The sequence below is a fragment of the Varanus komodoensis genome, unplaced genomic scaffold (assembly GCF_004798865.1).
Source record: "Varanus komodoensis strain SLA01 unplaced genomic scaffold, ASM479886v1 scaffold2, whole genome shotgun sequence".
NCBI lineage: Eukaryota > Metazoa > Chordata > Lepidosauria > Squamata > Varanidae > Varanus > Varanus komodoensis.
Genome location: NW_025335568.1, coordinates 62629053 through 62644620, shown reverse-complemented (window position 1 = coordinate 62644620; position 15568 = coordinate 62629053). Strand labels below are relative to the sequence as shown.

The 15568-nt window shown below is 45.5% G+C and overlaps 1 protein-coding gene across 2 annotated transcripts in view; it reads left to right on the top strand.

Moving 5' to 3' along the window:
* Positions 1-15568, top strand: part of FSHR (follicle stimulating hormone receptor) — a 102612-nt gene that overhangs the window by 58918 nt on the left and 28126 nt on the right. The window contains exons 5-6 of one of the 2 annotated variants that reach the window (XM_044428873.1): positions 13533-13604; positions 14370-14447. In XM_044428873.1, the coding sequence (XP_044284808.1) occupies positions 13533-13604; positions 14370-14447 (150 nt within the window). The remainder of the gene's footprint in view (positions 1-13532; positions 13605-14369; positions 14448-15568) is intronic. The other variant, XM_044428875.1, reaches the window with a different exon arrangement.

Genomic DNA, 15568 nt, shown 5'->3' with positions numbered 1-15568 from the left:
TCTGCAGCTAGTCATCCATCACTGTTTGTGAGCATTTTTGGAACATCATTGCATGAATATGTCAGGTGCTTTTCTTAGATTTGCGCCTGTGATGTCCCTGGTGAAATGCGACTTGTCTATAATAGTTATGATGTTGAAAACATTTCCACCTGTTTTAGGGTTGCAGCGATCCCATGCTATGAGCAGAACTGAAGGTAACAAGGAACTTGGCGGTATTACCGGAAAGGAACATGAGCTCTTTTTTTAAAACTGGCAAAGAGCAACCCTAACCTCCCCAGTACTTGAGGAACTTCCCAGGTTTTAAACAGCCTATAACATGCATGAGTCCACTGAAAGCTACGTTTTCTCTTTCTGCCCTGCTGGGGTGGACATTTGTCCAGCTTTTAATTGCACTACGAGCAAACTGCAGAGGGCCATTTGCTTGCAGCAAAAAATAGCTCCTCTTTTTACTGCCCAAACCGTGGCCACCACTGCCCAGCTGCTGGGATGGGAGAGCACATCTTCCATATGTGGAAGCACCTGAGAAGCACCTGCTCCAGCAGCCTCATTCAGCACATCCCATGGTGCCTGAATGGGCATCGTGATGAGGTTGGAGGTGCACTCAGGGCTGCACTGAACGCCTCAAGGTTTGATTTTCAGCTCTCCTGTGGGGATCCTGTGGTCCACACGTAGAAGGTCCAAGGTTAAATCCTTGACATCTGCACAAGCATAACCCCGGTAAGGCATGGAAAGGGTTCCCACAACCCACAAGCCTAAGCCAGCCCACACAGGTTCCCCATCTGCCATGGGGTCCTTTGTGGATTTCTCCAAGGGGTGGAATTCAGCCTTCCGCAAGGCAGTGCCAATTGAGGACAATTCCCAGTGGGGAAGCCAGGGTCATGGGGGACGTCCCTTGTGACTTGGGGCATTGGTTGGTCACCAAATGACCCAGTGCGCATGGCTCCACCCCCTGCCATCCCATGAAGCTCTGGCCTCCAGCCCAATAAGACTGCACACCTGATAGATGAGCACTTCCTATGCTTCTTATGTTCCTTCCTCGTGTGGACCACCCTTGGTAGTTCAGCACACAAATCCGGATTGGATGTTACACCATCGTTAGATCAGGAGTCTAAACTATTGTGCAAACAGTAAAACTAATAATTTGTTCATTAATAATTTGGGAAGTGATTTCATCCCACTCACTGTTTCGTCTCTCACCTGCACGGTGAATGTCTAAACTCCACATCCTGCCGAAAGTGGAAAGCCATTTGCCATGGCTTCCATTTACATGCAGTGCTGGGAGACGAGATGGCGTTTAATCAGAATGCATCTGATGATCAAGCTTAATTCCACATTCGTTTAAATAGCATTCTCCCCAGTGGATGTAGGTCTCACGATATGTCTGCCGCATCAGCTCCCATGGGGTTTCCATCATAATGCATGGATAATTAAACCCATCCTCTGAATAAAGTATTACCCAAAAATAGGCAAGCCACTGTTAGCATCTGACCTAAATCTGACTGATAATATATCTTCAGTTGTGATTAAACAAAGAAAATCTAATGAAATCCAGGAGACTCTTTTAAAAGCAGAAATGCAGGCTTAAGGCCTTTCCAGGCTAATCTACCCTGATTTTATTCTTAGCCCTCTACTAGCTGCCCAAGCACATGTTATGCTAATCACAATGCATGTCGCTGAGTCCTGTCCCTCTTTATACTTGGGAGTAAGTCTGTGTGGCCCAATTCAGAATGAGAGCACCACATACCTAAAAAGGAGGATTCATATGCATGCAGGCCCATGCGCTCCACTTGCTTCCCTAAGTTCTACCTGCGGGTAGGTACATAGTGCTTGAAAAGGGAGGTCTCCACTGACATCAATAAAGGCTCTTAAAATTGTGTTAACAGCAACACAGGAGCAGGATCTCAGTCCCTCACTTGTAATGCACCTGGTCTTGATCTGCATCAGAGCTGTGTCCTGTTACTGAACAGTGAAAAAAGCTTCCAATGATCAGTTGGTGCAATGTGCACGCCGATTCTAGTGCGAGCCCCAATTCAGAACTTCCAGCCAGTATGAATGATGTGTACGCCAGCATCAGGGAGGGAAAATGTTCAGCCTATGTGTGCATTCCTAGGGTTCAAGAAGCGAAAGGCACAAACATTCAAGGATATTGCAGAGCAGGTCTCCACAAAGCCAAGTGCAGGCAGGAAATGTAGCCAGTCCCTGGAAGCGCTGCACCCAAAGGACCAGCGCTGCACCCAAAGGACTGATTTCCACTGCAGTTTGGGGGCAGGTGGGAAGAGTGCGTGGGTTTGCACAGCTGGGGACTGTCCTGCATTTGCCCATTGCTCAGGGCCTCCTTTCCATAATTGCCCACACCTTGCATGGGCTGCCCTTTTGTCCGAACCCAGCAAGACGAGCAGCAGGCGTGGCTTGGAGCCCATCCCCACCACCCACCCTCACTGGGCTTGGATGGCACCTTGGTCTGTACAGGGAGCGAGTGATTCTGGAAAGGAGGCAAAGCCAGCTTGCTCGAGTTGTGCACAGCAAGAGAAACTCCCTCTTTTTCTTTTCTTTATGCATACTCTGCAGAAACAGAGATGACCTTGCCTCTCTCCCAAGCCCTCTCTATGCTACAGCAATGGTGTTGGGATCTGTTGGGAAGTAGAGTCACTCAGAGGTTTCTGGGGGGAGGGGAATGGTTTGCAGCTTCTGCTCTCAAAGCAAGCCACAATTCGATTTTTTAAGTCAGGGAAAGCTGCACAAATTCCAGCTGCAATGTGCATAAACAGCATAAATCGCAGCTGTGATTTGCACAAATGGAATAAATTCAGACAGCAATTTATGCAACTATCCCTGGCTTAAAGTGTGTGTGTGTGCGCGCATGCACACACATGCACATACAAATTGTGGCCCACTTTAAAACTGTGTGCTAGCTTGACCCACTTCAGAAAAGTCAGCACCAGTGCTAGGTTGCTGTCCTGGGATCTGGGAGGCCAAGCTGGCCTCCGTAGCAGATCTTTGTGGATCCTTGAATGGAAGCCTGAGAAGCGCACAGGGTGCGGGGGGACTAGCTCTTTGTAAAAGTATGTCTTTAATGAGTAGATCCTGATCTTCAAAGCGTTTGAGGGTGGATCATAGTCTCATTGCAAGCCTACGCATACTACCTTTCCTGTTAAAAATGGGAAAGCAAGCTTCAAGCCCTTGTGATCCAAAGAGGCAGCCAATTTCTCCTGCCATCTCTAATGCAGAAGGCGATTCTCTACCCCTGCTCTGATCTGTTCCAGGGGCACAAGATCTAAAACATAGTGATCTGTGGATTTGGTAAATCTGTTCAGTCTGCAGTGTGAGTTGCCGGGTATCTTTTGCTGCATTGTCCATTCATTGATGGAATAAGATTGTGTGCAAACACATTTTCTATTTCTATTATTTCCATTTATTATTTCTGCACAATCTCTCAGCCAAAGCTCTCTCATTTGTAGGCACTTACTCAAATTCACACTTGTGCAAATTTGCACCTTTGAAAATATGTACATCTTCCCCCAAATGCACATTTGCACACTATAGTCTATAGGTAGAAATGTGCATTTTCAGTCAGTCTTGTTTTATTTTTCATATTTTTCTCTAACTAAATTTATGCACAATTAGGAAAAGTTGGGAAAAACCTTCCTGGATGTCCATGGAATCTCTGCAGCTCAGGAAAAGCCAATATGCTGCAGAATCTGCCATTCAGGTTCAACAAAATCCACACATTTGAATCCGTTGTGTATTTCTCCAACACCCCCCTTAGAATGGCCTTGGGGACGCCACTTGGTTTTTAGAAGCTGTGACAAAGAGCCATTTGTCATTTCAGCTCTGAGAAGCTGGGCTCCACACCTGGTGCCAACTCCGCTGTGCAATTCTGTATTATTTTTCATTTTGGCATAGTAATGTATTTACAAACATTGCACCAGGCTGACTCTGTCCCTGGCATTATTTCACACCAATCATCCGAAGGGATGGAAAGCAGAAGCAGAGGAACCTGTGGATTTCATTACAACCCTGAACACTCCAGGGAGAACCCTTGAGTGGCTTTTAAAAAATCATGAATGAAGACAAGGCACTTAAGCCGCAGAAACAACTGTACATTTGGTGAGCGGGTTTTTCTGTTTCTCCTCCAAACAGCACATTGTTTAGCATGCACTTTAGCTTAACCTTCGACCCCTCCCACTGGGCGTACAACTGGGAGGAAGAAGGCAGATTATTTACAAAACCCTTGCATAGCTCTTTGAACAGCTCCTACCCTTCATTCCAGCTGCAGCAATTGCAAATCCAATAAGGTTTTTCCAGTTTCCATTTATTCCCTCAACTGTAGTTCAGCTGCAGCAGATCTTGCTGTTTTCCATGGTAATCCCTGCCCCCTGACAGCTGCAATATCCTAATTCTAATTTTGCTGCTTCATCTTTTTTTATTCAGCTAGTCAGTTAGTTTATCAAACTACTTTGATCTATAGAAGTTCCAGGGGAACTTCCAACATCTGCAACAAACATCTGCCTTGCTTTCTCATAGAACTTCCATAGCTTGCCCCATTTGCAGGGTTTTGATCATGCCCTTGACTGTGTTTGCAGTGATCCTGGACTGCAATACGGCTCTGTTCTCTTTATGTGAAGCATTTCTGGGTCACCCATCAACAAAGCTAAAACCATGAAGGAGAAAAGCAAGATCTTTACTTAAAATCCTAAACAGCATTGATAGAATGGCACTGGCATAAAATGAGAAACAGAAAGCAACATAAAGCATTCCTTCTAAAAAACTGGGGAAATTAAAAAGAGCTTTAGCTGGCACTGGAAGAGCGCGATACAGGCTCCTGGCAAGCCTTTCAAGGAAACCCATTCCACAGCTGTGGCACCACCACAAAGAAAGCCCTCACCGTAATAACCATGAAGCTCACCTCGTGTGGCAGGAGAACCTTAAGAAGGGCTTCAGGCAATGATCTTAAGGTCCAGACAGGGGTATATGGCAGGAGACAATTTTTCAGGTGCCCTAAACCATTTAAGACCTAGGAAATTGATCCCGGTCTTTCAGAAGGACCTTTTGAAAATGCTTCCTTTGTGTGATTGGATTTGCAGGTACTGACCTGTAAAGCACAGAAGCACACAGCTTCTCTGTGCAAGGTATTTATTGTATGCTCATCATTCCCTACTCATGGTGGTTCATGAGTTCTTCAGATATTATTATTATTATTATTATTATTATTATTATTACTACTACTACTACTACTACTACTACTACTACTACTACTACTATTTATTTCATTTCTATACCACCCTGTAGCCAAAGCTCTTAGGGCTACAGAGTTTTACAACAATGTATAAAACAAAGACAATAAAGTAGAACTACCATAAAAATAACAGTGTTAAAATGATCATTTTACTTCAGTTTCACTCCTGCATTTTAAAGAGAACTTCCAGCAAGATGGTGGTGATGCTGGTGGTGCTTTTTAGAGCAGGGGAAAATACATTATTTTGGAAAGTAAAAGAAAATACCTTTGCAGTTGCATTTTTGCACTAGTCCAGGATAGCACAGCCCCACCTAGAGGTCATGTAGCGGAAAAGCAGGAAAGGGAACACTCCATGCGCAGGCTCAGATCGCAGTTCCGCAACAAAATCAAAAGCAGATTAGCAGCCTTGTGTAGAAGAGCCCACCGTGAGGACAAGATTTGGGATGTCTCACTGAAATTCATCTCTGAAATCAACAGATAAGCTCCCACCACATCCTTTTGTTTGGAGCTTGCTCATATTTCTTGGATGCGCCTTGCCTCCTTTCCACTATGCTGATTCCCTTCTGCAAATGATGACACCTGCCAGTTCCATTACACCAATGGGACTTGGGATTTATGCAAGGGGGATCTGGCAATTCCTAGGGAAAGCCCTGAAATGAACAAAAGCAATAATCTCTGCAAGAATAGGTTGGTTGAGCTCCCTCAAATGAGCTTGCTAACCTGCCTCTTCCCAGAGATGAGAGCAGAGCCCAGCCATGGCTGCAGCAGAATCGGTGGGGCAGAATAGGATCCACATGGGCAGCAGCTTCCCATCAGATTCTGCCCTAAAGGCCTAATTAATAAAGCATGCATGTCAATGAATCAAACATTCAAACTGAGAACTTGGCTGAGAAGTACTTTATGCATCCTTTCCTAAGCCATAAATGTGAATAAACATGATTAGAGTCCAATTATGTTTGTTGGGGGGCTGTTTTTAAAGAGGGGGAAGGGGAGGAAAGTACACCCTTGATGTGCTTCCAAAGGTTTTTCAACCGAAGGATAAAATTGTTAATTGTTCCTCTTGAGTACATGCCAAATGGACAATCTGTTTCCAAGTGGTAACTTGTTGCCCTTTTCAGCTCATACAAGCCTCATTAGAGGAGACAAGGAAGTACAGGCTTTGTTTGCTGGATAATATGTCTTTGTTTTCTGTTTTTTAATCAGATCACACCACCGGGCTCTTTTATTTCCAGAATTAGTTTTCATTTGCAATCTAGATACTCAAAAGCTTCATCAAAACAGGTGCCTCTTTTCCACCCTCACCCGGGTACAATTCAAAATGAAATAGGAAAGAAATCTAAAATACAATGTCTTCCAGAGCAGTGGCATTCCTGTTGGCATTTCAGAAATGCAAACAACGATGCTCTTGTGCATTTATCAACACCTCTGTTCTTGAGCCAAGGATCGTGGCCATAGCGTCCCCCCGCCTACCTGGCCTGCTATTACATGGGCTTGCTTCGCCCTTTCCTTTGCAATACTCGTTTGGGAAGAAGAGTCTTAAAAAGCTGTTTTATTTGTCCTAAAACGCAGAATGCTGAACCGTTCACTTGTTATAGAAGCCTTCCCCCTACCCCATCCTTCTGCCCTCCAGAAAGGTTGGACCACAACTGCATGAATCTCCAAGCAGCACAGCCAAGTTGTAGTTCAGCCCATCTGGACAGCAGCAGGATGGGGAGTATTATGGGATGGCACAGCTAGCAAGTCCAGGTGGCCGGCCAGGTTCACCTAGGATGACACACACAGAAGAAAGAGTCTTCTGCCACCTTAGGAGGAAGCCTTATGCCCAGCCAGACTGTTGGTCTCTCTCGCCAAGTATTATCCACCGCCATTGGCAGAGGGCCTCTTGCATCTCAGGATAAAGTCTTTCACTTTACCTGCTACATGAGCTTTTTGATGGCTTTGTTAAACCCTCACATTTGGTAGGCTGTCAAAAAACAATATCAACGTGTTGTGTTGCTACACATGAATGCAGAGGCAGATGGACGGATGCCCTCTAGATTTGTTGGACAACAACTCCCAATATCCCTGACCACTGGCCCTTCAGGCTGTGGCAGATGGTAGTTGTATTTCAGACATCTGGAAGGTACTCACATATACAGATCTAGGCAATCAGGGTCCCTAGTAAACACCTCCCCCCCCCCAAAAACCAACTTTGGCACAGGGTCTGAGTGAGTGAATATGGCCAAGTTTTGTGCTACCAGCCCTGACTCTGGCCTGCCAGTCCCAAGTATGTCACCAATATGTCCAGGGTTCCCGATGAACAACACAAAGCCAAGATTGCCTGACCTCTCAAAGCCAGCGGCAAGATGTTTACCAGTTTTGTGCGCAGTCCCCTGATTGTATACCTCCACCTCTTAATATGCAGTGAAATAGCATCTCTAGATTCCTAAGTAACAGTACAAAACCTTCTACTCTATGAGTGGTGAGTAGAGCTGAATGAAGACCTAGTTAAGAGCAGCCAGTTTGCACTCATGTTTTACAATGAGGAACACGGGCTCACCAGTAAGCAATGGGAACGAAGCCAGTCATGGCAGAAATGAGGCATTTTTCTAAAGCTTTCTGCAAATGCCTTCTTGAGATCCTCCACCCTATTTGTGGATGGAGACACTATGGGGACCATTTTGCCAAATTTCTCCAAAGAGAGCAAAAATCTTCCAATTGTTTTTCTGCGTTAGGGAGCAGGATTAAAAGCGGCTGTTGCACAGTTTCTTTCTTCGTTTAAGTTTTGTTTTATGTAGTGCTACCATTTTGATTGTGTTTTTGAGCTTATTAGGATGTGGCTGTGAATGCTGTATGAATTTGACACTCTGCAACCTTCTGGGCTCCCCACATCTCCTCATCTGGAAAAGGCCCATAGGGCAGTGGTGCGAACCTCTGGCACGTGTGCTGCAGTGGCACGCAGAGCCCTCTCTGTCAGCACGTGAGCCAAGTCGCCCCAGCATCGCCCCAGCAGCCAAGCATCAGATAACAGTGCACATAGGGGCCATGCGCATGCTCGGAAAGGAGTAGCGGTGCCAGGCGATGACGTCACAAGCCTAGACTCATTAGCCACAAATCATCTGAGCTTTCGCATGGCTGGTGAGTGCGCTGCCAAGGATATATATATACATACATATATACACACACACACACACACACACACACACACACACACACAAACATATATGTATGTATGTATGTATGTCACAAAGGCAGCAAGTTATGTGCATGGAAGAGAGATGCCGTTTGCAAAGGAACGGTGTGGGGTCCATTTCCTGGTGAGCACCATGTGGACCCTTGGTGCGCTAACCAGAAAGTTGGACTCACAGCCACAAGAAAGTGGGCCAGAATTTGGGGAGCTCAGCCTAGGGAATCGAAGAGATTCCCACCCCCAAAAGAGATTCTTCACACATCCTTACTCAGATCTAAATCCAAATCTACATTCTGGCCTCCCCTGGAATAAGGTATATGAAGTACCTTGATCACCTGAGAGTAAATATTATGAGATGCAAAGAAAAGCAGGTGGTGCTGGGAGATGATTGCTCTGCACCTTGCCAGTTATGTTTCGATGTTCCCCAGGGCTCATGCCCCATATAATCGGCATCTAGATGAAACTGCTGGGGGAGGTTATTTGGGGTTGTGGGGCGTGGTGTTGTCAGTATGCAGGTTGTATCCTGCTCTCTCGCACATTCATAGAATCACAGAGTAGTAGACTTGGAAGGGGCCAGAGGGCCACTGGGTCCAGTCCCCTGCACAGCTGGACAGCTGCATCTTGAGGTTGCCAGTTTCCTTTTCATTGCTGCTTGAATCCTTGCTTACAAGCTCACATGGCCCAAATATGAGATCAGATCAGCTTGCCCTCAGGACCCTTCTAAAACAAGGGTGTGGGACCCCTTTCTGCCAAGGGCCAAATTATTTATTATTTAAAACTTTTATATGCCATCACCACATGCCTCGACATCTCTGGATGGCACACAACATGTACAATTAAAAACAATAAAGCAGTAACAAATTCCATAAAATATTATATAAAAACAAAAACAAAAAATGACTGTTAATGATAAAATATTAGTTTTTAAAATAGCAATTAAATAAAAAGTTTTTAATCTGGCACTGAAAAGAATATAAACTCAGCACCAGGCGTACCTCTCCAGGGAGTGCATCCCATAATCTGGGTGCCACCAAAGAGAAGGCCCTGCTCCGGGTAGTTGTTCTTTTTATCTCCTTTAAAGAGGGCTCCCGGAGCAGTGCCTCTCCCGCAGAACTTAAGAGGCATGAAGGCATGTAAGGAAAGAGGCGCTCATTCAGGTATCCTGGTCCCAAGCCATTCAGGGCTTTATAGGTTAAAACCAGCACCTTGAATTGGGCCCAGACTTCAACTGGAAGCCAGTGCAGCTGGTAGAGGACCGGCATTATATGAGAATAACAACCGGTCCCCATCAGCAACCTGGCAGCTCTATTCTGTACCAGCTGAAGTATCCAGACCATTGTCAAGGGCAGCCCCACATTAGAGTGCATTACAGTAATCCAGCTGGGAGGTTACCAGAGTATGAATCACCATTGCTAGGCAGTGCTTGTCCAGGTAAGGGCACAGCTGGTGGATCAGCCGAAGCTGTAGGAAAGCACTCCTTGCCACTGCCGCCACCTGGAATTCCAGTGACAGCTCTGGGTCAAGGAGCACTCCCAAGCTGTGGACCCTGTCCTTTAGAGGGAGTGCTACCCTGTCCAGGACACAGTCAAAGTCACTTACCTGAAACCACGATCTGCCCACCAAAAGGACCTCCTTCTTATCTGGATTGAGGCTCAGTTTATTGGCCCTCATCCAGCCCATTACCTCGGTCAGGCACTGGTTCAGCACAGCCACCGCCTCACCTGGAGTAGATGTAAATGAGAGGAAGAGCTGGGTGTCATCAGCATACTGGTGACACCGCAGCCCAAATCTCCTAATGACCTCTCCCAGTGGTTTCATGTAGATGTTAAAAAACATGGGGGACATAATAGAGCAAAACTGCCATGGCGCAGAGCTATAGTCCCCCAGCACCACCTTCTGGAGTCGGCCAGCCAGGTAGGAGCAGAACCAGCCAGCCTATCCAGAAGGACACCATGGTCGACGGTATTGAAAGCTGCTGAGAGGTCCAGGAGGACCAACAGGGACAAAATTCCATTTTGTGAGAGTTCTCAGGAGCTGCCGCATTCCAGTGGTGGAGGCAAAGGGGGCAGGGGGAGAATTACATGCAGGGGTAGCTTAAAGGCACAATCCTGGGCATGTTTAGGCAGAAGAAAGGCTTACAATGCCCAGCACAGTCTAGTCAGCAAGCGTCGACTTGTCTAAGCATGCACAGGGTTGTGTCTTAACACTTGCTGCCAGGAACTGAGTCTTAGAAGGAGCATTTCAACCTTTCATTGGTGGGACTGGAGGGGAACATGCAGGAGAAGAAGCCACCAAGGAGGTGCTCAGACGAAATATGCCCTGAGCTTCCCTTGAGGTCCTTCTTCGGGAGCCCTCCTTGAAAGGGATAAGGAGGGTGGTTACCCGGGGGAGGGCCTTCTCTGTGGTGGCACCCCAATTGTGGAATATGCTCCCCAGAGAGGTTCACCTGACGCCAACACTTTTTTCATTTCAGCCCAGGCAAAAACCTTCTTATTCTCCCATTATTTTAATGTTTAATTGGTTTTAGTTGTGATTTTATTGTGAATTGCTGGATGCTGTGCCGTTTTTATCTATATCTGTTGTAAACCATCCCAAGATGTTAGTAATGGATCAGTCTATAAAACCTTTTTAATAAATAAATGAATGAATGAATAGAATAGAATAGAATAGAATAGAATAGAATAATAGGTGTTCAAAGGAAGGGGCCAAGGGAAGGATGAATGGAAATATAGGGAGCCCTGGAGGGCCTGATTGGGACCCCAAGCAATCCAGTTTTGGCCAGAGGCCTGCAGTTCTAAAAGAAGATGAAAGAATGTACATGAATTGTAACTAGGGTTCCCACAATCCCATGGGGCAACCATTCCTGTAACAAGATCAGCCATATCCTGCCATACCAAAGAAGACATGGGCAGGAGAAGCTGGGGGCTCCTTATCCATTGCTGCTTTCATTTTGAGCTTTATAGGAACTATCCAAGGTGTTGAACCCCATCCCTCAGATAGGTGCATCACCATGAAACCCTCCTATGTAAATCAGAATAAAAGCTGCAATGGATACAGAACCGCACTGCCACAGGAGCCTCTCCTGGCCATGAAGGTTCCTTCCATCTGGGATACAACACTCTCAGAAATGCATCTGCTTTCATCATTTGCTTGCAGCCACGGCAATCTCAAGCCCTCCTTCACACACTGGTTTGCTGAAAAGCAAAGGATGTGAAGGATATGAAACGAGGCAGATAATAAACCCTTATTTGAATGTGAATGGCCAACCCGAAACAGCATGGAAGACTTTGATACTTATATTTAGATACCTTATTTGAGAGCTCACTTTGGAATGGAAATGGCTGTTCCATTCATCCTGATGTCAGTTAGCATGCCCACCTGAATGGCTGATGTGCTGCCTGGAAGCTCACATTGGCAGGTGAATACCTGATGATGCTCCCTCGGGCTGTCAGAAGCGCTTTGAGATCAGAGCCAGAGCGCAGCTGGGAAGGCGTCTCCTGCTTCCTCGCCGCAGCGCCACGCTTGACCCCTGCGTGGCACAACGGTGCCAAGAAGCGTCACTGAAGCAGGGGCTGGAAAATGAGTGGGGCCAGGGCACTATTGAATTACCTAGGCAAGTAACTCCCCTGTGTGCAAAGGGCCATAGCAACAGTGTGGTTTGTTTTATCTGGACGCTTCTATTGTGACGCCCACAAAATTATTTTCATTCCAGCTTAGAAGTGTCACCTGACATCATCATCATCATCACATTGCATTATATCCTTCCTTTTTCCTCACCCAAGGCAGCTCCCAAAGCTCTCCTCTTCATTTTATCCTCATGACAATGACCCTGTGAGGTAGGTTAGGTTAAGAGCAGCAGCTGGCCCAAAGGTTTCATGGCCAAGTGAGGACTAAAACGTAGATGTACTGAACCCTGGTCCAGTACCCTTAACCACTGCACCACACTCTCAATAGCTCGATCTTCTCTTTAGAGGAGGCCTGTGACCTTGCAACTTTTGGCCTAGAGCTCCCATCATCCCCTTACCAGGAATCATGCTGGCTGGGACTAGGAGTTGTTGAAGTCCAACCACATCTGGAGTACCACAATTTCCCTGCTGACTTTGAAGCCAGGCCCATGTTGGAAGCTTTATAAAACTGGAAGAATCACTTTGAGCCTTTTGTCTCACCCAGCGGTCATTGAGTCAACCAGCTGCTATACTTTTTCCAGCCAGCTGTTTTGGGGGCATCTGGACTCCACTCATCTGGGAACTTGTAGAGCATGGCAACAAATTGGGCACGTTTGTGTGGTTGCTAGAAACCTCACAAGGAGAGCCCTCTGTGTCGCATATGCCCTATTTCCTCTGGGTTGCTGATTACCCCATGGAAAGCCCCCACAGATAGAGGAGGTTGCCCTCTTCAGCCAGCCGCCCTCCATGTGTATGGGGCACTGATAGATGGGGAGAAGACTGGAGTTTTCCCCCTCCTCGCAACCTTAATCAACATGCTTCCGAATGCCTGAATAGCACTACAAACACACCTGATTCCGGATGATTGAGGAATTCAGACTTTGAGAATTCTGATGTGAACTGATCTGATCCCAGACTAATGCAAGCGAGAATATAAATATCTTTCCAAATTCTCACTTTCCCAAATTTTGTGATGCAGTTTTTGGCTTTAAAAAATTACAAAAGTGTGTTTTAAAATATGTGTCTTGAGATACACTGCATTTTAACGTGCATATTTTGTGTGTTAAATACATTTTGGAAAGCTGCAATTAGAGAGAAAAGATGTTCAAAAATGATGTATTTAGATATGTATTTAAATGCAAATTTTTGAGTGACTTGTTCAAAGAATTGCAGATTAATGTGGAAGCAGGAGGGAACAGACCTATAAATGAACATATTTGAAAGTGGCTTGGACTGGAATAAACTGATCCATCCCACATCAGACAATGCCCAGAATCCAGAATATGGCAAGAGAGGATCAAAGTAAGATAATGAAACTTAAAATTTCTCAGGCTAACGGCTTTGAGTGATAGTTGTTCCCTCATATGTATTTCAGGCAACTGTCAAGAAATTTTGTTCTGGCATTTCTTCTTTTCCCTTGAACCAAAGCTAATTATACATATTTATTTCCCTCTCCTTTTAGGTTGATATCAAACACTGCCATCAGGTTTTTACCTGCTGTTAACCAGGTACACTCTTTGCAGAAGGTTGTGCTGTAAGTTTTTACTGAATTCTTCTGACATTTTTGGTGTTTGAATGCATTCCATGGGAGCAAAAGAGGGAAAGAGAGAGTGAAGACATGATTTAAACTAGAGCTGAAACAAAAGCCTGGGAGGGGTAGAATCTCACTGAAATTCTGATACTTCATATGTGTATTTTTTTAAAAAACTGATAAATGTATTATATGTGCATGAATGGGATGATTACAAAAATTTGAAAGAGCAATTATGGCTTCAGAACCAAAAGGAAATGAAATAAAATAATCTAGTATATTTTAAAATCATTTCTGAAGATATAAAATATTCTTGATTTAAACTTAGTAAAATGATTTTGTGCACGGAGAAAACATAGTCTGACGATCTGGGGCAGGGTGGCTTTTCAGAACAAACCTGGCTCAGGGAGGAGACCCTTGGGCGAATGTATTCTGGTGCAAGGGGGCCTTTTTCACCCTTCCAGGAACCTTTTCTGACCTGGGCGCCAGGCCTGGCAAGGCTCTTCCTGCAGCAGCTGCAAAGTGGGAATTGTGCTAACGCTGAGGTTTCCGTGATTATGGCAAGAGGCCCCAGGGTTACAGCCTTGGCTAATCTTGTATCATTGATTGCTACAGGTTGCTTATCCTTTTTATGTTATTGTATTGATATTGCACGAAGTTCTATGCACAAGAGAGGGAGAGAGGGAGACAGATTCTTGTCTGCTGCCTTGCATGCCAACAGCACATTGTATGGGGATTTTTTTAATTTTTTCTTTTCTTAAATCTCAGAGATATCCAAGACAACATTAATATCCACAAAATTGAAATAAATTCTTTCCTGGGCTTAAGCTCTGATCGTGTTGATATGTAAGTAATATCTGGTCGATATATTTGGGGTGGTGGGGAGAGGGAGAAAGAGAGAGAGTTTGTGCATGTGCTTGGTCATCTAGCTTTAACTTTAAGCAGAGGTTATAAAATTCGGCTTCACAAACTGGTATGCTGAAGTATTGTTCCTCCAGTGCTCCAAACATGGAGGAGAAGGTTCGAGTGTCCCATCCCCTCCCAGCCATTGATGGGAACTCCATGGCAGCTCCACCTCTCGCAGTCAGGTGGCCCCAGGCAGTGCAGAAGAGGGTGTGTTGGGCCCGACAGTGCTTAAGGAGGGAGATCCCATGGATTTCCTGGATCCAAAAGTTTCTCAGCCTTTAATCCTGTCCCCAGAAGAACGAGCAAGGTAGAAGTCCTGCCTGATGAAAAGCATTCTGAAAGAGGATGAGGAAGCTAAAAATACTCCTTCACGACTCCCTCTTTGCTAGGATGGGCAGAGAGCCTCCAAACCTCGGATCCCCCCATCCTCTGACTCATAGGACCGTGTTCTAACAAAAGCCATTGCTCCTTTTCCCAAGCCTTTCCAGCTTTAGCTTTGCACATGGCTGAGATATCGCTCCATTTTTAGCATCCTCCTTCTTCCCTAAGCCTATACTGTTTATCCTGCTCTTACAAAACAAAAATGTTGTTGCCTTGGTGGGAGCTGCCTCCACCACGACTTTCCAACCGATTAGGTTTTGCAGACAGGAAAACAGGCCTGAGTGCCAAGCACACGGGATTGCCTCTCACTTTTCCCATTCAGCAAATTTCTCTTTTCTCTCTCTCTTGAAAGCATCGCGACATGGAGCAAATTTAAAAAATAATGATAGCCAGGATAGGCTCCCTTTACTTTTGGCAAGATCGTCCCATGTTGTTCAAGTGGAAGATCTGAAGGACAGCGGGACAGCTTCGTGTTTCCAGTTGGCTGCAGGCATTCCATTACTCCGGCAAACAATGGACAGAGCGGCAAATAATCTGATACACTTGCACATCATATTAATATATCGTTACAGGCTACTTCACAGTGTAGGATCATGCTGTGTGCTTAGAAGCTTTCATGTGGCGTGGGAAGAATCATGTTTCTTAATGAACCTTGATTCTTCTCTCTTTCTTTCTGGTTG